This window comes from Chiloscyllium plagiosum, chromosome 11, assembly GCF_004010195.1.
Source record: "Chiloscyllium plagiosum isolate BGI_BamShark_2017 chromosome 11, ASM401019v2, whole genome shotgun sequence".
In the NCBI taxonomy this organism is placed as follows: domain Eukaryota; kingdom Metazoa; phylum Chordata; class Chondrichthyes; order Orectolobiformes; family Hemiscylliidae; genus Chiloscyllium; species Chiloscyllium plagiosum.
In genome coordinates this window covers 43,488,774-43,514,499 of record NC_057720.1, presented here as the reverse complement: position 1 = coordinate 43,514,499, position 25,726 = coordinate 43,488,774, and the positions used below count along the sequence as shown (strand labels likewise).

The following is a 25,726-nucleotide window of genomic DNA, read 5'->3' as shown; positions in this document are numbered from 1 at the left end:
CTCTACCAATAGTGCCAGTTGTCTGGAATCCATGAACCATGACTTTCATGACTCCAGCCAAAGCGTTGCACTTAAACATGGGCAACACTGAGTCGTCTACAAGCAGTGTGCAGGGAATGTGGTAGGCGTACCCAACATTAAACGTCCCCACTTGCACCCATCTTGAGAGTAATAATTTTAAATCAATGATGATTCCACACACCCCTGGAGGCAAAGTTTCATTTTGCTTCACAACATTTCAAGGGCATGCTGCTACTCGTGGCTGTGTGGTGTACAATCAGCAGTTCTTCTGTCCACACTCCCTCACAGTGCAGTGGTCTACTAAGAAACTGCACACAACGTTTCTCAGGTTAAATTCATCTTGTTAGATGCACTGAGATTTCAGGACAATTTAGCAATTTAAGGATGATCTATCCAATGGAATGTTACACAATGAAAGGAAGCCAAAACCCAACTCATTCATTCTAGAAGTAGGTTTAAATGAAGTTCCATCTGATGACCAATGATGCACAGCTATATTTTGACCACTTGGATGTTCACCTGGTGCCCTGATTCTCTCACTGGCTGTCATCATCAGAAGATTAGTGTTTTCCCAAAATTGCTCTATTTCCAGGACATTCACCCGTTGCCAGCTCCAATTGCAATGGCACAGCGTGCCACAATAATGTAACCTGTCCTTTCTCAGCTGTAAGGCCTTTCCAAAGCAATACAGACATCAAACTTCATCTTTGGGAGGACTGTTCCACTATGATGCAGCAGTGTTATATTTTCATTCTGGATCACTGAGGATTTTGTAAAGGTGTCATGTGCCATTTTGAGGTGGATAATCCAGCAACTATCCCTATCTGGGCTGATGAACTTGGCAGGAGGCAGGAACCCATGACTTCTTTGTATCATTAGTACACATCATTAGTTCTCAGCATATCTGAGACACATGATCAAAATCTGACCATTCAATACTGATGGAGTGGAAGCATTTTCTGTTGACCAATACCTTACGTTGCTTTGAGAGTGCCTATGACCAGTATGGGTGCAGTCTATTGCATCCTGCGCCCATGGAAGTCAGCAGTAGTGGAGAATCCAGTTCGACTGCTTGACTCTCCTCGTAGCAGGGGATGAATATAAGCTGGTGTAATCTAGAGAGAAAAAAAATTGCATCAGTGATTGCCCAGATATATCTATGGATTGAAGACCGGGAGTTGATGTACTGGTCCCCTGTTGCTCCTCAAAACGATCTGCTGACATAAAAGTCAAGGCAGGTGTAACCTTGATGATTACCATGATGGGATAGCCATGCATTCCAAATACAAGTTATGCTCCAACAGATAATACAGTTCAATATCGATGACCAAGAAATCCTTAGTCTGAACTTAGGTTATGTTTCCAAGTGCTGGAGAAAATGACAGAGAAGACTTTAGATGCAGGACTCGATAATTCTTCTCCATCTCCTTCAAAGATCTTCACTTGCTGCACTCACTGGAGGCTATATGGTAGCTACTAAAAGTTACTGTTGTTGCTAATTTTGTAATTCCTCTCTCCTTTGACACTGTCTTTGCCTGTGCAGCAATTTCATAAGGAATCTACCAATGTCCATGTCAGATGTGTAAACCAATAATCTGTGGGATGACAGAAATAAAACAGTATTTCTGCAACAGTATTCCTGAGCCCTCATAGCAGTAATAAAAAAAGCATCAAATTATGCTCTGACATTATGCCATGGAAGCTTTGAAAGGAGGCCTATGACAAGTCTTGATGAAAGCTCTGAAGTATGTAACCTCGGGTATGTGTGTTGTAATGCTACATTCAGAGTATGAAGTTGTAGCATCAATCAACTGTGCTTGCTCCCCTCCCACAGCAAGACATTCTTGAACGTAAAGTTGTTATGTTAAAAAAGAGTCTCACAATACAGAAACAGAACCCCTTCAGCCCACCACTCCATGACAATTTTAGTATCATATGCAAATTTACCACTATACCTTATACATTCACATCCAATTCATTAATGTACATAACAGCACAATCCCAGCATCAAACCCTTTGGTACATGTCTGGTTACATGCCTCCAATTCAAAAATATCCCTCCATTTGCAAAAATGACTGTGAACTTCCAGTTGCCTGCAAGTTCAACGCCATCATGTACCATGCCAACATTTCTGTTGTAAGCCTGCTGCAATGTTCCAGCAAGCCTCCGTATAAGCTCGAAGGACAGCATCTCATTTTACTTTTGGGGACCCTGCAGCTTCTAGGACTCAACACCAAGTACAATACCTTTAGAGCCTGGCTCCATCCTCCTATGTTTTTTACCCACCCAAGAACTGGTCCTATTCTAACATGGATTTCAGTTACAGTCACCCATTCCCACATACTCCTAGGCCCATTATAACATTATATGAGTTGCATTTTGCATATTTAACCCAATTTCTCACTCTTAGCTCATTATCTCAACTTTTCTTCTATCCTGGCCTGCTATCCATTATCTCCTTGTCTACCTACCTCTTTCATATCTGTCTTTCTCTCTGAGCTGCTTCCTCTTATCCGCACCATCACCACCATTTCAGCTTCAGCTTAATAACCACTTTTTCCTAGCTATGAGCAGTCGTAATGAAGAGTCAGCAGATTCAAAAGTTAACTGCTTTCTTCCTGGAGATTTCTGCCAGACCTGCAGAATTTTTCCAGCAATTTCTGTTTTCTTCCACCATCAGCTTTTGCCTCCAATTTGCAAGCCTGTTTTGGATCCAGTTTGCCAACTTGCCTTGGATCCCATGAGCACTTGCCTTTCTCTTGAGAAGAACATCCTGGCTCCGAATTCTTACTGTACTACTTTTAAAAGATTCCAACTTTACAAATGTATACTTAACTGTAATAGCTGCTCCCAGTGTATATTTGTCAGGTCCTGTCTAATGATATTGAAATCAATCTTCACCCAATTTAGGTACTCTCTTTATTCCTTTCTAGAATGACTTTGCAACTTAGAGGTATGGCTGCTATCCCCAAAATGCTTGCCCACTGAAAATTCAATCGTTTGATCACTTCACCAGCTTCATTCCCTCGAATTAGGTCTATTACATCCCCATCTCTAGGAGGACTATCAATGTACTGACACAAAAAGCTTTCCTGGATGCACTTTAAAAATTCTACCCCATCTAATTCTTTCAAGCGAAGGTGATCCCAATCAAATGTTGTTGAACATTTATAGTTCACTGTGCAAATGTGGCAACTCTGCATTGACACCTAATTTCGGGTGTGAAATATGATTCTGAAATCGCAAACCTTGGTGAGACTTTAAGTTAGCATCCAAATTGATCTGGCATGACAAGGAGCAGTGAGTGCAAATTGTGTAATAGTGATGATTGCTTGAGCTCATAATTTTTGCAAGAATTAAAATTTGACTGCCATGAATCACAATGCCAGGTAGATGGCATTATTGAATCTGTGGATACATGATTAATGCAATTGGCTCTCACAGAATGCTTTCCATCCCACTCCCATTTCCATTCAATCCCTTTATACATCTGTTATTGTTCCCAATCTAACCATGAACATGTGGCTTTACAAATTACCACAACCTTGATAACCATAGTCTTTTCATACTGAGGCCAAATGCTGATTGTTTGGGAACCTGCCACAGCCACTAATGTTCTTTGGTCATAAGCATCCCCTTAGCAACTCATTCCAGTGAATCACACCTCAGCCCCCAAACTGACTAGGCAGGAACGCCCTGACTCTCAGTAGATGTCTCCATGCTAACTGATCTACCTGTAAGTCCCATACTGAATGCACTTGGCATGCAGGATTGACTGTGGTCCAAAATTGAAACTTTATTGCTGGAACAGCACAGCAGGTCAGGCAGCATCCAGGGAACAGGAGATTCGACGTTTCGGGCACAGGTCCTTCTTCAGGAATGAGCAGAGAGTGTTCAGCAGGAGAAGATAAAAGGTAGGGAGGAGGGACTTGGAGGAGGGGCGTTGGAAATGTGATAGGTGGAAAGAGGTCAAGGTGAGGGTGATAGGTCGGAGTAGGATGGAGGCGGAGAGGTCAAGAAGAAGATTGCAGGTCAGGAAGGCGGTGCCGGGCTGGAGGGATCCGGCTGAGACAAGGTGGGGGGAGGGGGGATGAAGAAACTGGTGAAGTCCAAGTTCATCCCCTGCGGTTGGAGGGTTCCCAGTCGGAAGATAAGACGCTCCTCCTCCGACCGACGGGTTGTTGTGGTTTGGCGGTGGATGAGTCCAATGACCTGCATATCCTCGGTGGAGTGGGAGGGGGAGTTGAAATGCTGTGCTACAGGTTGGTTGGGTTGGTTCGTCCGGGTGGCCCAGAGGTGCTCTCTGAATCGCTCCGCAAGTAGGTCCAAAATCCCAGACAGCAAGAGCCAAGCTTCTGATTGATAGTGGCCGATCCCATGGACTGCAATTGAATGATCCCCATGATTGATTGACTGCCCATAATTCACTGGCCGCACAAAAGACTGTTCATCTTCAACTTGATTAAAGCCTATGCCATGTGTTTGCCATGTATTCTGCTGCTTGGTACATTCTATAAATGTGACTGCCACAGCATTGCATTGAACAGCAACATTTTTCTTCTTTAGTGCTCTGAACTGTGACGAGTTGCCTGCCTCTCCCTCTCTCTCTGCTAAAACGCAATGTAAGCCACAAGGGTTGGCAGCCTGTAACTTAGCACTGACAAACCTATAATCTTAAAATAAAACTGGGCAAAGCAGAGCCACAGAGACTGGCAGTTTTCAAGTAAGTGCTAAATTAAATGGGCACTAAAAACGCAAGTTAGGAGCCACAAGATGCATCCTATGTCGATTCATGAGATGCATTTGTATCCCTGTGTGCAAAAAACACAAATTTATTTGCATCCCTTGAATTTTTCTTAAAAAGGTAATTGAGAAGACATTTATAACACCATCATCTTGTGAATTTTGCTTTTCATAACTTAGGAAATATATCTTAAAGTCACTTTATCAAATTTTCTTTAAAACCAATTGTAATATTATTGAACAAGTTACTGATTTGCTATTATTATGATTTGGGCAAATTTGTACTTAATTCTGAAACCCAAAAACTTACAGTCTGGCCCAAGTATAACCAAAAAAAGCTTTGTTCAATTAACTCAAAGGAAAGAGCGATTCGACTGAACATTTTTTGCTGGGGTTTGTATTTTCCTAATAGCACAGAAATGCTACATTTGCAATCGGGTCACGCAAATGGAAATTTCTCAGGTTTGAGTTTATGTAGCAGTGCGTCACACTGGAAAGCTTTGTTCAGAAACATAGGCTTTTAACTTGCCAGATGATTGATAGCCTGATGTTGCATGACAAACCTCAAAATGTTTGAATTTGTCACATACAAAACTAATGAGTAGATACACATTGTTAACCACAAGTATTAGAACTTAGCACACCTGTCTTTTGCCGTCTGACTCTTCTGCCTGAGGGTTAGACTATTCTATGGATTACAGTAACTCTTTTTGACAAGTTTACTGGGTGGAGTTCATTTTAAAGACAGCATTATTTGATAATATCTCTACAGTGCATTCTTCTATTTCAGCTGTCAAAGTTTATTACTGTTAAAATGGTCACTGTTGCACAACTGGCAGTGCTGTTAAAATTGTCTTTCAGTGATGTAAACTTACTGGGTTCTTGTAAACTAGTCTTATTAACGTAGATAAATAAAATTCTGAATATATATTTAAAATAATTATTTATTTCAAAACAAAATAATAAAAGCGATGTTTTAAAATTTTTAACCATACATATCTCCGCCCCAACAAGATGGCTTTCTACTTCTAAACTATCCTTTGGACTAAGGAACTGTTGGTACACTGCATGACCGAAAAATTACTTGAGAGTATTACATTTGATAGGGTAATGCCTACCTGAAAGTGAGGTCTATCCAATTGACATGACTTTCAGCCCATTGCATCTTCCACATTGAGTATCCACTGAATGCTCAAAGTAATTGCTGCATGTGAACGGTAAGTCTCTTTCCCACCTAATTTGGGATCTGAATGACATGGGTTTCCGATATCGCAGAGGGCTGTCGAAACTATCGTTAAGTATGTTCGAGATTGACAGAGACAGATTTTTAATCTATAAGCAAATCAAGGTTAATGGGGATAAGGCAGGAAAGTGGAGTTCAGGATTATCAGCTCAGCCATGATCTCATGAATGGTGGAGCAACTTAATGGACCGAATGACCTACATGTGCTGCAAAACTTACGGTCTTACAGTTGTGGTCAATTTTAGTTTTAAAGGATGAATGGATTGAGTATGAGGTGCATACAGCCTGTACACAGGTGCGTGTTCTAATCAGGACTTTCTTTTTGTGGATTTGGAAATAACAGAAGTGACCAACCTAATCCTAGAAAAACCTCCTACTACTGCAGACTGAACCTGCCCCTGTCTTATCCTACCCTTGCTTTTCCTAAAACTGTGTCTGCATCTCACTTGGCCAATGTTTCAGAGCAATGAGCTGCATCAACATATCCATTTAATGTCTACTGCGTGCTTCTCAAGTTCAAAGAGCCCAATAATCCACAAAACTGAAACCCTACCCCCTGCACCTACTCCTCAGCCACGCATTTGTCTGCCATATCTCCCTATTCTTGCCCTCACTAGCATGTTGCACAGGCAGCAACCCAGAGATTACTACTCTTGGGGTCCTTATTTTTAGCTTCCTTCCTACCTCCCTAAATTCACTTTTCATGACCTCATCTCTTTTCCTAGCTATGTCATTGTATTGATGTGCACCACGATTTCTTGGGCTGCTCCCCTTCTCCTTTAAGATTGCCATACACTTGATCCAAGACATCCCTGCCCCTGGCATCCAGTAGGCAACATAACGAGTCTCATTCTCATCCACAGAATCTCCTGTCTGTTCCCCTCACCAATGAATCCCGTATCACTATCACTGTCCTCTTCTGCAACAGAGCCACAGGCCCAAAAGTATCCAAAACAGTATACTTATCATCCCCTCGCTCCTCACCCACTCCCCATCCCCTCGCTCTTCAAACACTCTACACTCCCTCATTCCTTCATATTCTCCACTCCCTCACTCCTCACCCAATTCACCCCAAGGTAGTCACATACCCTGAGACTACCCTATGGCTGCTATTTGGCAAGTATGCCATATATTTTACATGGCTAGCCCATATGAACTAACTATTTTGAATTGTTTTTGATCAATGTTTTATTCTTTAGTTGGATATTTAGACCAGTAGCGAGGCTAGCTTTCGTTATTCATTCTAATTACACTTAAGGCATTGCTGCTGGGCCACCAGCTTCAACTTTTGCAGTGATGTATATATATCTACAGTCTTATTAAGAAAGGAGTTCTGGTTTTTGATGGAAGAGCAGTGATATATGTCTAATTATGATAGTTTTTGTTTGGAAGGGAACTTGGTGGTGTTCCTATGGAACTTCTGCCCTTGAATGAGGGTGGTTAGGGTCAGGACTTTTGCCCGAAACGTTGATTCTCCTGCTTCTCGGACGCTGCCTGATCTGTGCATTTCCTGCACCACACTCTCAACTCTGATCTCCAGCATCTGCCGTCCTCACTTAATCCTAGCTGATATGCACTGCAGATGGTGGGCAGGCTTTAGGGAGTCAGGCGGTGAGGTGCTTGCTGTAAAATTCCAAGTTTCTGACCTGCTATTGTAGCCACAATATTTATATGGCTCGTCCAGTTCAGCTTTGGGTCAGTGGTAACCCCAGAATATTGATGGTGGTGGATTCAGCAACAGTAAAACTTTTGAAGGTCAAGGGAATATTACTATAATGTCTCTTGCTTAATGCTTCATATGTAGTTCATAATTAAATATTATTGGATAATTATGGAAACTCAAAAATAAAGTTCAGTGATCTGTCTTTATAAATGAGTTATGACTGTAGTTATAATATGGTTAAAACTTAGGTGAAAGCTTGCTGTCATATTTTTGCGATTTTGAACTGGTATTTTGAGTTACAGAGACTTAAATGACTGACACATTCTGTGTTATTACTGTGATTCATGGGAAGTCTACTTCATTCAAGATAAATGGAGTTGATTTTAAATAGTTTTGACGTGCCATAGCACCTGATTGAAAAATCTGGGTTGCATGTATTATCAGGTACTGTCGGCTATAAGTCAAGTTCAAATAGGTCGCTGATTTGGGTGAAACATTTACAGAAATTAATGTGTGCAGTTTATATTTATGACAAATAATTAAAATTATACTGTGCATCTCTAACTAGCTTTATAATCTCAGTTCACAAACACTTGGTATTATTATATACCATTTATGGAAATAACTTGTTGTAAAGAATTATCACTTCACATAACTGAATGAAAATTATTTGTGACAGCTAGCATTCCTTCAGAAAGAAATTAACATTGAATACCATCCACTCAGTTTAAAAACCTTTATAGTTCTCCTTTATTTCAGCTACTTTGGAAACATGGATGTTTTAATCAAGAAAATACTGAAGGATCTTGATTCAAGGTCATATTGTAAATCTTGAAAGTTATGTTTGAAGTTTCTGATTAATTTTATTTCATGGAAGGAATTGGGCTGTGAAATAGGTTGTATTTGTTGCCAGTGTAACTGTAATGTGTGCACTCACAGCTCATGCAGTACCTTTGACGTTATAACCAGGAAAAAAGCTTGCTCACATCCTAACTGTAGACCTTGGAGACTTCTGCTGTTCATTTATTGAGTCAGTAGTGATGCAGTAGCATAATCTTACATTACAAATATATCTATAGTATCTAAAATGACATTGGAAAGTGTCAGTCCCAGAGAACAGTCCAATTCAGTCTTTTACCACTTAACCCTGCAACCTCCCCTTTTGAACTACATGTCTAATTGTCTTTGACACATTGCTATAGAATTTGCAGCTCCTGGGTGGCAAGGGGATGCACAACGAGATGATGACTAGGGAAGCCGGTGGGATGGTGGGGTGTCAATGTTGGTGGTGAGAGGTTGGCAGCAGGACAGCAAAGGGAGCAGCAAGGGAGATGGCCAATAGGTTGACAAGTGAAGCAGTAACAATGGATACGCTACTTCAGGTTCCGGATTCAGTATGGTGTGGGTGTTCATTGATGATGTCAATCCCAGGTTAGGTTTCAACTGGAGCACAGAGCAGTTCTGGAACCTACATCCTTAGTTGAAGAAAACAATTGCCTCAAGAAGAATAGCCAAGGTTTATCTGAATGATATGTGAACTTCAAGTTAAATTGCAAGGAAAGATTGTACAAATGGATTGTATTCCATAGAATTTAGAGGATTAAGAGAGAATTGGATGAAAATTTTCCATGTATGTTAAGAGAAACCGTTCTCCTGAACTGCCCTGTCGCTAGTGGTTTGGAAGTCTTTGACTTATATAAAGTCTGTGTCTTTATCTTTTTGTGCTTTTTAAAATTGTGGGCTGAAATGGAGGGGGCAAGTGTTTTAAGATCAGTGTTTTAAAGGATTGCTGCATATTTTGAAAAGTAAGTAACTTGACACTATGACATGCATTGTGTAACAAGCCATTTCAGTTGAAGCAATAATTGAAGTGATTGCAGACAACTTAGAGCTGAGGGGTTCTGTGTCCAGATGTAGCAGGCTGGTAACAAGAAACTGCTGAGGTCCAAGGACTAGTACCAGATATCGCTGATAAAAGCCAACAACTGTGTGTTTGGTTCTTGGGTAACTGAACCGCTTGGGGCTGGGAACAAGAGAAAGAAGTTTCTTGATCTTCACTAGCACAAAAGGTGTCTGTCTGTTCTCTGCAGTCAAAACCCATTTTACACCTGGAGAAAACCAGTACTTGTAATCTGCAACTTTTAACTGATGAACCAGTCATCTTGTTTCTCTTATAAACAAGTGGAAGCATCTGAAGTAAAATGACTGAAAAGTAGTATTCTGACCGTCATGGGAATCATCAGTGCAACAACTCAGAGATACCCATGCCCCTCTGGAACCTTCCTCCCTTCCCTTTCCCTCTGACCTCCAACCACTCTCCCAACCCTACCATCTGTCATGTATTTACTATTCCTTCTGACCTTCTGCTCTCTGACGCTGAACCTTCTGTACCGAGAAAAGGTCTTTGTTTTATCCTTCTGCGTCCCCACCTTAATGGCACGATATTGAATTCTTCTGTTGTTACCTTCTCCTCTGTGCCTATTTCTTTGGACAAGAGTCTTCTCCCTATCCCACAGATCCTTTCACTTGGCTCCAACACTTCCAACCATCTTGACTCCGTCTGGCCTTTTACCTGCACTTGACCTGTTCATTGAGAACTGTCAACGTAACATTGGTTGCCTCTATTTCTCTGCACCCCTCCCCCCCTTAACCATTCCAATCTATGTCCCTCTGAACTGATTGCGCTCAAAGCTCTCACATCCAGCCCTGACTTTGTAATTAAACCTGCTGACAAGTGTAGTGCTGTTGTCTGGTGGGCTGACCTCTACATTATAGAGGCTGAGTGCCAGCTCTCAGAAACCTCCTGCTATCTCCCCTGGACCGTGACCCCACCATGAATATCGGGCTACTCTACTCCCAAGAGTCACTAACCTAATTTCATTTGGCAATGGTAATCTCCTGTCCATTTCCTCAAAATTTATAGTTTCCTAACTCCACACAGCCCACTTCTACCTCCTTCCAAAAATCCACAAACAGGACTGCCCAGCAGACCCATTGTTTCTCCCTGTTCCTGTCCCACAGAACTCATGTCTTCCTATCTAGTCTTGCCCAGTCTCTTCCTATTTGTTTCTATGATTACTTTGATGTTTTGCATCAGTTTAGAAGTTTCCAGTTTATGGGCTCCAGCCACCACCTCTTTACCATGGACATGGCATCCTTTCACACATCCATCCCCATCAGGATGGTCTCAGGGCTCTCTGTTTCCTTCTAGAAAAAAGACCTGAATTGTCCCCATCCACCACCACCCTCCTCCATCTGGCCAAGCTCGTCCTCACTCTGAACAACTTAAAATACTTCTCATTTTGTTCAGGTCAAAGGGATGGCTCTGGGTAGCTGCATGGGCCTCAGTTATGCCTGTGTCTCTGTGGAATATTCCTTCTTCCAGTCCGACTCTGGCCTCCACTCATAACTTTCTCAGGTACATCGATGGCATCATTGGTGCTGCTTCCCCCTCTCGTCCAGAATTAGAAAAGTTGATCTATTTCATTACCAGTTTGCCTTCCACTTTCCCTTCACCTGGTCCATCTTTGACTCCTCCCTTCCTTTCATTGACATCTCTTTCCATTTCTGGAGATAGGTTGATCACCAATATCTGCCATACACCCATCGACTCCTACAGTTACCTTGACTGTATATCCTATAAAGACTCTATTCCATTCTCCCTGTTCCTCCGTCTCTTTTGCATCTGTTCTGATAATACCAAGTTTGATAAGGGGACCTCTGAAATGTCCACCTTTTTCTTCAACCAAGGATTCCCCAGCATTGTAGTTGACAAGGCCCTCAGCTGGATCTGACCCATCTCCTGCACTTCAGCCCTCACTCCTCTTCCATGTCATAAGAGTGATAGTGGTCCCCTTTGTCCTCACCTACCACCCCACCAGCATCCAGATCCTTAGGATCATTAGACGCCACCTTCAGCAGGTTGCCACCACAATACACATTTCCTCAGCAGGAACCATTCCTTCTGGGATACCCTAGATCACTCCTCCTTCACACTCAACACATTTCCACAATTACGTGGCAATTTCCCCTGCAATTACAGAAGCTATAACACCTGTCCCTATATTTCTTCCCTCCTCACGATCAAAGGCCCCAAACTCACCTTTGAGGTGAAGCAGCACTTTACCTGCGCTTCACTCAATCTAGTCTATAGTATTCCCTATAGTATGGAAACAAGCCCTTCAGCCCAACAAGTCCACACCGAATCTCTGAAGAGTAACCCACCCAGACCATTCCCCTACCCTTTATTTATCCCTGACATATGCACCTAACACTATGGGCAATTTAGCATGGCCAATTCACCTGACCAGCACACCTTTGGATTGTTATATATTCATTGTTGATAATGTGGTTTCCTTTATACTAAGGAAGCGAAGCACAGACTGCTTTTCAGAACACCTACATTCTGTCCACAAAAAAAGACCCTGAGTTTCCAGTTGCCTGCCATGTTAGCACCCCACTGTGTTCCCTAGCCAGGCTTGCTGAGGTGCTCCAGTGAAGCTCAGCATGAGCTGAAAGAACAGCACCTCATTTTCTGCTTGGGAACTACTGAAGCCTTCTCGACATAATATCAAGTTCAACAGTTTTGGGGCTTGAGCACCTTTCTCCATGTTTTTTCCTTCACCCCCACAAACCAAACCTTGTCATCACATGGGCTGCTACCACACACTACCCATTGTCAATACTAATATTCCCATTAGCAGCTATCCATTCTTCTCGGCTGATCTTTTATCCACTCCTTTGTCCAATTGTGTTTCTCTCTCTTTGAGCTCTATCTCCACCTATTGTTTACTCCTCACCCTTCCCCCATCCTATCTTCTGCATAAATACCAACTTTTTCCTCATTACCATCAGTTCTGAAGACGGATCTTTGGACCCAAAATGTAACTCTGATTTCTCTTCACAGGTGCTGCCAGACCTGCTGAATTTTTCCAGCAATTTCTGTTTTTGTTAGGAATCATAAGGATCAGTTCAGCAATTTGTGAAGAAGAACCACTGAACTGCTTCCTTGAGTTTCTCAGCCCATAATTTTTATTCTGGTGTCTGTTTGAGTGTATGTCTGTGTCTATGTAAGGGTGGGTAGTTTGTAATCTTATATGTCAATGGCTTTATAACTGTTTACCTGTAGCTAGAGTCTAATCACTTGTAAACAACAGTGGTTCATCTTAAGTACAGAAACATGGTCCATGCTTTCTATCAACCTGGGTCTGAAAATCAGTTAAAGTAGGGAATTTTGTTTACTCGTTTTAAATCCTTTAACTTTTGTGATGCCTGTGGGAATAGCAGGGCTTAATTTTCAGCATGCTACCCCAGTGAAAGGTAACAGTTGGGACCATTGTGTTAAAACTAGGACCTTTCAGGAATGAAATTGGAAACCGCATCAGCGCAACATCAAGGGTCGAAGGGCCTGTACTGCGCTGTAATGTTCTATAAAGGGTGAGAGAAGTTTGAAACTCCCTTCTACAAAGAGCAATGTGAGATCAATTGTAAATTTTAAATTAAGATTGATAGCTCTTTAGCTTTCAAATGTATTAAGGAATACGCCACAAAGCATCCATCAACCATGATCTCAATGGCAGAGGAAGTCTCAAAACATTAAATTACCTGTTCTTGCTTCTGTGTTGATAGTGTATTGACATCAAATTTTTTAAAATCCATCAAGTTGAAAATTAGTTAAATTCCAAAAGAGCTAGACATTAAATTTGTTTCTTCGAAGGTTGAAAACTTAGGTCAAAAGCAATAAGCAGTTTATCTGTTCAATTTGGGTGTAGTTCACTGTTCACAGCCATTGTGATGGGACATTCCTGATCATTTAGTGGGGTTGTCTGGGGCAGACTCACCCCTCTTAACGATAAATACTGAGGTAAAAATACCAGAAAACAGTGATATTCACATTTCTAATTACTTTCTTGCCACTGCATTACGATTGTTATGGTAGACTTTCGCTCTCACTCAGAAGATTTATGTATTTCGGAGGGCAGTAAGAAATGACATTGTTTATGTGAGATATGAATATACTTATGTGGAGATGGACCATTTTTCAATGCTTTGAATTCTTAGTCATGGACAGAATTAGTCCGATTGCTACTAGTCTGATTTAGTCTGATTGCTACTAGTTCTACACGCTTACTTGCTATCTCAGAATCACAGATGTTTTAATGGAGATTGTGGTCATCATCCCATCATATTTGTGCCAGCCCTGCAAATGAGCATCTTACTGTGTGCCATCCCCTTGCCTTCTTGTCAAAGCTTTGGATGTTGTTCCTTTTCAAATAATCATCTAATCACCCTTTTGAATCAGGTTGTAAGTTTGCTTGTTTAGTTGGTAGATTTGTTCTCAGATGCTTCATCACCATGCTAGGCAACATCATTAGTGAGCCTCAAACGAAGTGCTAGTGTTCTGTCCCGCTTACTATTGATGTGTCTTGGTCTGGGTGGTGGGGTGATATCACTTCCGGTTCTTTTTTCTGAAAGGTTGGTAAATGGGATCCAAATCGATATGTTTGTTAATGGGGTTCCGGTCTGAATGCCAGGAATTCCCGTGCATGTCTTTATATAGCCTGTCCCAGGCTGGATGTATTGTCCCAGTTGAATTGGCGTCCCTCTTCAACACTTAATGGTAAGGTTCTAGGGAGTGTTGCTGAACAAAGACACCTTGGAGTGCAGGTTCATAGCTCCTTGAAAGTGGAGTCGCAGGTAGATAGGATAGTGAAGAAGGTGTTTGGTATGCCTTCCTTTATTGGTCAGAGTATTGAGTACAGGAGTTGGGAGGTCATATTGCGGCTGTACAGGATGTTGGTTAGGCCACTGTTGGAATATTGCATGCAATTCTCGTCTCCTTCGTATCGAAGGGATGTTGTGAAACTTGAAAGGGTTCAGAAAAGATTGATGAGGATGTTGCCAGGGTTGAGGGATTTGAGCTATTCGGAGAGGTTGAATAGATTGGGACTGTTTGCCCCAAAGCGTCGGAGGGATGACCTTAAAGAGGTTTATAAAATCATGAGGGGCATGGACAGGACAAATAGACAAAGTATTTTCCCTGGGGTGGGGCATTCCAGAACTAGAGGGAATAGGTTTAGAGTGAGAGGAGAAAGATATAAAAGAGACTTAACGGGTAACGTTTTCACGCAGAGGGTGGTGCGTGTTGGAATGAGCTGCCAGAGGAAGTGGTGGAGGCTAGTACAATTGCAACATTTAAAAGGCATCTGGATGGGTATATAAATAGGAAGGGTTTGGAGGGATATGGACTGGGTGCTGGCAAGCGAGACTAGATTAGGTTGGGATATCTGGTCAGCATGGACAAGTTGGACCGAAGAGTCTCTTTCCATGCTGTACATCTCTATGACTCGATGACTGAGGGAAGACACGTAAGTAGCAAGTGAGACAGAACACCAGCGCTCACTGATGATGTTAAGTAGCATGGTGATGAAACGTCTGAGAACAAATCTTCAAGCAAACTTATAACCTGAGCTACAAATCTTCTCCAAAATCCCTTTGAATTGTTGAATTTATCAAAAATAATAACTTGTGATTCAAATCTAACCACATTTTCACAGCTTGTCTTTGAAAATTGAGGTGCAAGTTTCGGGGCAGAAGCAGTTTGGATCACAAGAGATTCCTATTATTACTTGTTTGGGTTACATTGTGGTTTGGTTGGATACTATTTGTTTATTCTGTTTGTTCACTGGATATAGGCATCTCTGGTGAGACCAGCATTCATTGTCCCTCCTTAATTTTCCTTGAAAAATAGTAATGAGCAGCTTTCTTTAACCGCTCTAGTCCATGTGGTGTAGGTACATCAACAGTGCTATTACAAAAGGAATTTTAGGATTTTGACCCACAACAGTAAAGGAATAGTGATGTAGTTCCAAGTTAGGATGGAGTGTGCCAGTGAGGGAAATTTGCAGTTGGGATGTTCCCATGCATCTGTTTCCCTGTCTATATAGCTAATGGAGATTGCAAGTTTGGAAGGTGCTGTTCAAAGAGCCTTTCAGAGTTGCTGCTGTGCATCTGCAGATGGTGCTCAGTACTGCAACTGTGCATCAATATAGAAGAAGTGAATGTTGAAGATGGTGGATGGGATGGCAATCAAATAGGCTGCTTTATCCTAAATGTTGTCACGTTTCATGTTGGATCCACACACACCCAAGCAAGTAGAGACTATTTCATCACTCTGCTAAATTGTATCTTGCAGATAATGGACAGCTGTTGAGGAGTCAGGAGGTGAGTTACTTACAACAGAAGTCCTAATCCCTGACCTGCAATTATAGCCTCGGTATTTATATAGCTGGCTCAGTTCAGTTTCTGGTCATTGGTAACCTCCAGAATGTTGACATTGAGGGATTCAGCAATGATGATGCTATTAACTGTCAAGGCCGAATGTGTTAACCCTTTCATATTGGAGTTGGTCATTGCTTGGCTCTTCCGTGGCACAAATATTCCTTGGAATTATCAGCCCAAGCCTGAATGTTATCCAGATCTTGCTGCAGATGAACATGGATTGCATCAGAATCTGAGTATAGGCAGAAGTGTGTACTGCAGATGCTGGAGATTAGTATCAAGATTAGAGTGGAACTGGAAAAGCATTGCAGATCAGGCAGCATCCGAGGAGCAGGAAAATCAACGTTTCGGGTAAAAGTCTTCCTCAGGAAGGGCTTTTGACTAAACCATTGCTTTTCCTGCTCTTCGGATGCTGCCTGACCTGCTGTGCTTTTCCAGCACCACTCTAATCTTGACTCAAAATCTGAGTATGCGAATGTTACTGAACATTGTGCAATCATCAGTGAACAACCCCATTTCTGACGTAATGATGAAGGGAAGGCCATTGGTGAAGATGGTTGGGCCTAGGGCACTAGATTAGATTAGATTAGATTACTTACAGTGTGGAAACAGGCCCTTCGGCCCAACAAGTCCACACCGCCCCGCCAAAGCGCAACCCATCCATACCCCTACATTTACCCCTTACCTAACACTACGGGCAATTTAGCATGGCAATTCACCTAACCTGCACATCTTTGGACTGTGGGAGGAAACCGGAGCACCCGGAGGAAACCCACGCAGACACAGGGAGAACGTGCAAACTCCACACAGTCAGTCGCCTGAGGCGGGAATTGAACCCAGGTCTCTGGCGCTGTGAAGCAGCAGTGCTAACCACTGTGCCACCGTGCCGCCCAACGGAGATTGAGGATCACCCATGTTCCTATTGAAAGGCAAAGTGGCATCAAAGGACTGAATGGAACTTTTGCAACAGTGTCCCAGGATGAGTTGATTCACCCTCACCAACCACAAGCATAGGAAAACTTCTAAATGCCAGACCAGACTCCATACAAACGTGACCAGTGTCACTATATGCAAATTTTAACAGCATTCCCTTAATACATTAGAAAAGAAAATTAAAATCCTATCAATTGCCAGCTTGGAACAATGAAATAGTTGAATTTTAAGAGCAGACTTAAAGTTTAGGCAGTTGAAACTTAGGCTGCTCGTTAGTTACAATTAAAATTGGAATGATAGGGATACATGAAGATTGCACAAACCAGACACTAATTAGAAGGTAAGAATAAATTATTAAAGTCTGAACTCTATTTATCACTTATGAAAATTGTGTCACTTAGAAAAAAAGAACAACTAGGCGCAAAAGTAAACCATTCAGTTCTTTGATGCCACTTTGCCTTTCAATAGGAACATGGGTGATCCTCAATCTCAGTGCCATGGCCCCGATCCTGGACCCAGTAACCAGAAAAATATCCTCCCTGCATCTAGTCTCTCCAGCCCTGTTAGAATTTTATATGTTTCAATCCGATCTCCTCTCATCTTGCTAAACTCTAATGGACACTGACCCAGTTGAACAAATCAGTCCTCATAGGGCAGTCCCTTACCTCAGCTCTTTATCTTCTATTAATTAGCCAATCTTCTATCCAGTCTAGTATGCTACCTCTTATCTTATTAAGCAGCCTAATGTGTGGTACCTTATCAAACACCTTTTGGAAATCCAAATATATTACATCCACAGCTTTACTTTTTTCTATCCTGCTTGTTACCTTCTCAGGAAATTCTAATAAATTTGTCAAGTATGAAATCCCCTTTGTGATCCTCCTTGATCATACCAAATCCATTGCTTTGCATCCTTTATAATCAACTCTTAATAGATGTTAATCTAACTGACCTATTTTTATCCTTTTTTTGTCTTTCCTCCCTTTTTAAATGTAGGTGTTACATTGGCAGTTTTCTAATCCTATAAGACCCTTTCCAAATCTAAGGATTCTTGGAAGATTACTACTAGTGCATCCACTGCCTCTGTAGCTTTGTTTTAACATCTTGGCATGCATCTAATCAGGTCCAGCAGAATTGTTGCACTTCAGCCCCATTAGATTCCCTAGCACTTTTTCCTCTGGTTAGTTTATTTCCTCTCCTCTTTTTGCTTCTTGATTATTTAGTATTTTTGGAATGCTATTAGTCTTTTTTTTAGATTATTTACAGTGTACATGTGCTGTAATGACGGATGCAAAGTATTCAATTCGTCTGCCATTTCCTAGTTTCCCTTATTATTACCCTAATCGCTAAGGAGTATATGGTCGCTTTGGCCTCTCACTCTCATTCTCTCACTCTCTCACTCTCTCTTTCTACATAGCAGAGGAACAGGCCCTTTGGCCCACCGAGCCTGCGCTGATTCCTAGACCTTAATTCGACCCACTACGTATTACCCAAGTGCTGTGTCTATCAAGACACGACTTAATTTAAAGAAGCTGTTGCTATCCACTTGCATTACTTGCAAAGTATTATGCTCAGAATTGATTTTCTTCCTCTTTATTTTTTGCTCATTTTTGTTAGTTTTTACAACTTTCCCAATCCTCTTTGCTGCATTGTATGTTTTTTCTTTTATTTGATGCCATTGTTATGGACCAGACCAAACGCCCTCAAAATATATTAGCCTCGATCCTGACTTGTTCTTTCTTTAAAGATAAATGTAATTTATTGCATTCCAGATGCAATTTGATTGGTCACATTACTTGAATTTTAGCAAAACACACATCACTTTTACACTACAGTTAAAAATGGTCAAAATAAAAGAATTGACCTAACTATAACTATTGAAATGTTAAACAAAATAATATATAAAATAACTACTACTAAGTAACTATTCCAAAATAGTAACATCCCATAATAACACCCAAGGCAAAGGCAAATTCAGTAAAATAGGTTGCCTCATATTCTAGCAGCAGGAAGTGAAGCCCAGCTTTTTGCTGTAACAGAGAGTAATAAGAGCTTCCGCATTCGGCTTCAAGACTTCAGTAATTGCTGAAAGCTAAAACTAAAAATCCTGGTTCTATGAGAGCTTGCTTCTATTGTGATAACTTTTTTTAAAAAACCCAAGGCCTCACAGGCTGTTTACTTTATTGGCTTTGAGCAGAGCACTCTCTACCTCTGTCTCAACCTTTCTTCTTTAAAAGAAAAGCCAGGACGTTACACCTATTGGTACCATTGCCATAGTATCGTCACACTATCCTTAGCTTCCCTCGTTAACTGGAGTTGATTTATCTCCTTCTTGGAATCCTCCCTTCTCACTAGGCTATGTCTTTGTTTTGAACCATCACTATTTACTCAAATACTACTTTGAGGAACACCTGCAGCAATATCCTGGGAATGAGACCTCAAAATCATGAGTATCTTGCTTTGAGTTTAGTATGACTCCAACATGTGGAGAGTTTTCCCTTTAATTCTCTTGGACTCCAGCTAGAGCTCCTTGATCCCATTCTCGGCAAAATGATGCCTTGATTTCAAGGATAGTTACTCTCACCACATCAATTTCAGGTCTTTGTCTATGTTTAGATGATTGTTTGTAATGAGGTCAGGAGGCGAGTGACCCTGGCAAAACTCAAACTGACCATCAGTGGCCAAGTTATTCTTTTGCAGGTGAATTTTGATAGCAATGTCGATGACTCCTTCCAATGATTTGATGTTGATGGAGAGTCGACGCAGAAGACGGTAATTGGCCTGGATAGGTCTACTCTGCTTTTTGTGCAGAGGACCTGTGTGGTTTTTCACATTGATGGGTAGTTACCTGTGCCCTAGCTGTACTGAAACAGTTTGGGTTGGGGCACAGCTCATTCTGGAGTACTTGTCTTCAGTACTATTTTCAGAATGTTGTTAGGGACCATAGCCTTTGCGGTCACCAATGCCTTCAGCCATTTGTTGATATCATGTGGAGTAAATCAAATTGATTAAAGACAGGCACTTGTAATGTGAGGTGTGCTCAGGAAAAGACCAAGATGAATCATCCACTCAGTACTTATGGCTAAAGATGGATGCAAATGCTTCAACCTTGTTTTTTTTATTTGTATGGATGCTTTGGACTTCCCATCATTAAGGATAAGAATATTTCTGGAACTTCTATCTCCTGTTTATCTCCTATTCATGATTGGGTGTGGCACTGTTGCTGGTGGAATCACTTGACCAATTCTATTGAATGCTGCTTCCGCTGTTTGACATATAAATGGTCCTGCTTTATATCTTCACCATGTTGACCCTCATTTTTAGGTATGTCTGGTGCTGCTTTTGGTCTGTTGTCCTGCATACTTCATTTTACCAGGTTTGATCTCTGAGCATGGTGGTAATGGTAGAGTGAGAGATATGTCAGGCCATGAGATTGCAGATTATGGTTGGGTACAATTCTGCTATTGCTAATGGTCCACAGTGTCTCATATATGCTCAATTTTGAGTTGCTCGATCTGTTTAAACTCAGTCCGATTGAGCATGGTAGTAGTGCCACACACGATGGAGGGCATCCTCATTGTGAAGATGAAATTTGCACTGGTCACTCTTACTGATCGCATAAGAGGTAGTTTGGTGAGCATCAGGTCAGTTAGAACTTTTCCTCTTGTTGGTTCCCTCACCATTTTTCCCTACGTAGATCCAATCTAGAAGCTGTGGCCTTTCTAACTCAGCCAGCTCAGTTCTTAGTGGTGCTACTCCTAATGATGAACATTGACATTCTTCACACAGAATACATTCTATGCCCTTGCCACCCTTCCTCCAAGTGGTGTTCAGCATGAAGAACTGTTCTTTTCGAAGAGAGGTGTAGTAAGTCGATGGTAATCAGCAGTAGATTTTTTTGCCCATGTTTTATTTTATGCCATTAGATTACATGAGGCCTCGAGTCAATGCTGAGTACTTCCAGAGTAACTTCAACCTGTCTGTACAGTACTGTGCTGCCATATTTGATGCATCTACCTTCTAGTGGTAGGGGACAATCCAGGGAAGGTGAAGGTATTGTTCAAGACATTGTCTATAAGGTATAATTCGATGAGTATGACTATGTTAGGCTGTTGCTTGAATGAGATGGCATTTTGGGTTTACCTGCAGAACAGGTACTGCAGTGGTTCAAGAAGGCAACTCACCCAGCACCCTCTCAAGAGCAACCAGGGCTGGGCACTAAATGCTGGCCAAGCCAGTAATGCCCACATCTTCGGAGTTGATATAACTTTTTGGCACAAGCCCACAGGAATGGTTAAAGAGGACTTTGCAGGGTCAGTGAGGTTATGTTTCCTGGTGTTGTATCTGGTGCCTCTGTTGATGCCAGATGGTGTATTGGTTTCGTTCCTTTTTGTCAGCTTTGTGGCTGTTTAGTACAGCTGAGTGGCTTGCTAGACCATTTCAGAGGGCAGTTATGTGTCAACCACATTGTTTTAGTTCTGGAGTCACACACAATCAGTTAGGGATAATAGATTACCTTTCTTAAAGGACATTAGTTAACCTGGTGGGTTTTAATGACAATTTGCAATGGTTTCATGGTCACCATTCGATTAGCTCTTCATCTCCAATTTAATAATTTATTTAAATTCCAGAATTTTATTCAATTCAAGATGTATCAATAAACTGAATCTGTTACATTATTGACTTTGTAGCACAGTATTTATAATCATTTAAAAGTGACAGCAAACTGCGAGATTAAATAATTCATAACACTTGGTGCAGAGCAGGTCTCTGTACTAATGTTCTTCCGAGCAATTAGGAATGTGCTGTGCAGAGGATAAGTAGGCCACACACAATAGCATGCCAAATAAATGCCTGTTTCCTCATTTGAGGGTCTCTTTAAAAGGCATTGCACAGTCCAACAAACCCACTGCCTACAGCAAACTGGAATTAGAGGGAAAATTGCATTGAACTAATAGAGGATGCTTTGGTTCCCACTAATTTTGTTCAATGCTTTACCTTTGCAAGGATGAACGTGAAGCAAGAGAAAGGGTGAAACGAGAACAGGATGAGGCGTACAGAGTTTCTCTCGAAGCAGATCGAGCAAAGGTTTGTTCATGCTTGTTTATTATCCATTTTAATGTATCTAGCAGGGTTTCATTTCACTTAAGATCTTAATCTTTTAAAAATTAATGTTGGGTTGGTGTCAAGGATTCACCTGCAAAAATGTGGCTTAGTATTCCTATCAGCAGAATATTATACAATTAGTTAGAATGCCCAGTGAAATATCTTGACAAAATTGTTTCTTTTTCAACTCATTTCCCTCTTATCCAAGTAGGTTCTGTATGTCTTTTACTAAGTCTTATTTTAAAGCAACTAAGAAAAAGTTCTGAAATTATCATATTTGTTTTCAAAAATGTAGTTTTCCTCATTGACTTTTCTTTGGACATGCGCAACACTGACAACATTTAAGAGCAGGTGATAGTCATGACAGTGACATCCCAAGAAGAATTTTTTTAAAAAACAAATTTGTGGTTGAAAAGTCATTCCAGTACTTCAAAATTTTCATATATAAAATTGCTGATCTTTGGACTCAGAGTTCTTTTTATGAAGTGGAAAGATTCTGTGGAGAATTGAAAATGAGGTTTGAAACACAATTCCCAGATTCCTAACCTTGTTCCTGGGTTTTCTGATTTTTACCAGAGCTGCTTAGGATTAGCTTCTCAGCCCACATTTTAACAACCTGCAATTTTTGTGTTGTTGGGCTAGCTTTTAATGGATTTGTGGTTTACAGCATCTCAGGGATGTCATGAACTATAGTCCAGACGGGGAATCCTCTCAGAAAGTAAGTTCGAAAGCCTTGCCCATACCTTATTATTATATCGAATTCCACCAATCTTCAATTCCCCTCATACCACCACGATAAACTCTTGCCTATCCATGCCCATTCATCCACTGTATAGAATCAATTAATTTTAAAATGATGATAAGGCATGGTCTTTATTTTTAAATATCTTCAGAACAAAATCATCTATAACTTTTCAATTTCTTAAAATATACTTCTCACTGTTGATGTGTTTATGATCCAAACGATGTAAAGCATCAATCCTGTATATTTCAATAAGGTAACCTCTCATCATTCTACTCCGTTTCTTTTCATACCCAATGAACCTTCATTGGACTGCCTCCAATGTCAGTATATCTTTCCTTAGATAAGGAGTCCAAAACTATTCACACTATTCCAGCTATGGTCTGACTAATGTCTTGTCTAGTTTTGCAAAACTTCCCTACTTTTATGTTCCATTTCCTTTGAAATAAAGGCCAACATTCCAATTGCTTTCCCTATTACCTGCTGAAGTTGGATAGTATTTTTTTTATTCATTTTTGGGACATGGGGATCACTGGCTGGGCCAACATTTATTGCCCAACTCTAGTTGCCCTTGAGAAGATGGTGATGAGCTGCCTTCTTGAACCACTGCAGTGCACGTGCTGTAAGTGGACCCACAAATGGCATTAGAATTAGAATTTTAGAATTAGGTTTTACTGTCATGTGTACTCATAAGAATATGTGAGTACAATGAAAAGTGTACAAAGTTGCCTTCTGCAGCACCATCTTAGCTACAAAGCCAAAATGTTTAAAAAAAACCCAACAGAAATAAAAGAAAACTGAAAAGTAAGAAAAGGCAATGAATTCCAGAGTTTTGACTCAGTGACACAGATGGAATGGCGATATAGTTCTCAGTCAGGCTGGTGAGGACTTGGATGAGAACTTGCCGGTAGTAATGTTTGCACATATCAGCTCTTCTTGTCCTCCTAAATGGATTAATGGTCGTGAGTTTGGAGGGTGCTGTCTCAGAATTTCTAGTGAATTTCTGCAGTGCTGAAGACATTCCTACAACTGAATATCAGTGGTGGAGGGTGTATTTTGTACTGGATAGTGTCAGAACAGTCTGACAAGGTGTCAGGAGACTCGAAGCATTAACTTTGCTTTTCTCACCCTAGATGCTATCAGACCTGCTGAGTTTCTCCAGCAGTTCTCTGTTTTTGTTTCAGATTCCAGTGTCCACAGTTTTATTTACTGTAATGATATTTCATTTTTATGAACTGAAAAGGAAAAAAAATCACCAATATCAAACTGGTAAGCTGATTTCTTTTTAAAGAGCAAAGAGAAACACTGGAGATATAAATATAAACTGAAGACTTCAGTCTTTCTTCAAAAATTAGATATATTCACTAGTCCTTTGTACTAATCTGTTCAAGATGTCAATCTGCCAGTAGTGTCGTTCTGGGCAGGCCCCTCAATCCGTACCTTTTATTCTCTTCTAATCATCTCGTTTGGTATTGGAAGTGTGTGCATATTAATTACATTTTAAATTTTGTTTAATTTAAAATAAAATTCAAGTTCGCAGGTCTATTAGCCTAATACTGAATTAGGATGGTTGTCTTGTGAGGAAAGATTGGTCAAACTGAGCTTGTATCCCCTGGAGTTTAAAAGAGTACGAGGCGACTTGATTAAAAAATTTAAGGTGTTGACAAGGTAGATGTGGAAAGGATGCTTCCTGTTATGGGAGAATCTAGAACTAGGGGTCACTGTTTAAAAATAAGGAGTCACCCCTTTTGAGACAGAGATGAGGTGAAATTCTTTCTTATGGAGGGTCATGAATGTTTGGAACTCTTTCTGAAAAGGTGGTTGAAGAAGAGTCTTTGAATATTTTTAAGGCAGTGCTGGAATAGATCCATGGTGCACAAGAGGGTGAAAAATTATCAGGTAAGCAGGAATATGGATTTGAAATTACAATCACATCTGTCATGACCGTTTAAAGGTGGAGCAGCCTCGAGGGGCTGAATGGCCTTCTTCAGCCCTTTGTTCATATGTTGTGTGAATACTTGTGCCTTTGTGCCCATTAATCAGAATCATAATTTGAAAAAACAAAATGATGCTGTTGTATGGTACTACATTTTTAAAGTGATGTCTGAAATTGCTTTTAATTTCATGCATTCACTTTGCTTTTATAAATCAGAGAGAAGCACAAGAAAGAGAAATGGCAGAGCAGGAACGACAGGAGCAGATTAAAAAAGAACAAGAAGAAGAACGTGAGGTAAAGCTGAATCATTTGATCATATTTGCATTCTTAACACCTTGTGGTATGTGTGAACTTTCCTCAGGAGGCCTTACCATTAGTGATGTTTGAAAAATTTAATTCTAAAGTATAGTTCACCTTAATACAGTTTTTTTTTAAATGTCTCTCTATGTTTAAAATAATTTGCTTTAACGATTTGTGCCCTTGACACATCAGAAGAAACTGTTGTGGAGAAGTGTACAAGGGAGAGAACTGAAATAACATGGATTAATAGTTGCTTCTCGATCCACTTTACAGTTAGAGCACCTTTTAACATGATGAAACATCCCAAAGCACTTCACAGGAGCAATACAAAGTATAAAACTGAATTACCTAAGATGTTAGGTCAGATAACTTGTGTGCAATTTTTACACTGTTTCAAGAAGTTTCGTAAATAAGGGAAGCAAGTTAAACAAGTGTTGGGAATAAATTCCAGAATTTGGTATCCGGGCAATGAAGGGATGGCCGCCAACGATGGAACAATTATACAGGTAGTTGGGACCGTGCAATAAGTCAGAATTAGAAAAGTACAGATATCTCAGCTGTAAAGTCAGAGGAGTTTGTAGGATAGGAAGGACAAGGTCATGGAATGATTAAAAAATAAGAATTGACACTGTTCGACAAAGGGATATAGGGACATAAGGCTGGTTAATAAATAGGCATCAGATTTTAGACGACCTCAAATTTATGGAGGATAGAATGTAAAAGATCAGACAGGAATTTATTTAGTCAAATTTAGATGA

At 40.7% G+C, this 25,726-nt stretch overlaps 1 protein-coding gene across 2 annotated transcripts in view; it reads left to right on the top strand.

Moving 5' to 3' along the window:
* faf1 (Fas (TNFRSF6) associated factor 1) overlaps window positions 1–25,726 on the top strand; it is a 415,349-nt gene that overhangs the window by 342,662 nt on the left and 46,961 nt on the right. For both annotated transcript variants that reach the window (XM_043699222.1, XM_043699221.1), the window contains 2 exons: window positions 21,892–21,972; window positions 24,885–24,962. In XM_043699222.1, coding sequence (XP_043555157.1) covers window positions 21,892–21,972; window positions 24,885–24,962 — 159 coding nt within the window. The remainder of the gene's footprint in view (window positions 1–21,891; window positions 21,973–24,884; window positions 24,963–25,726) is intronic.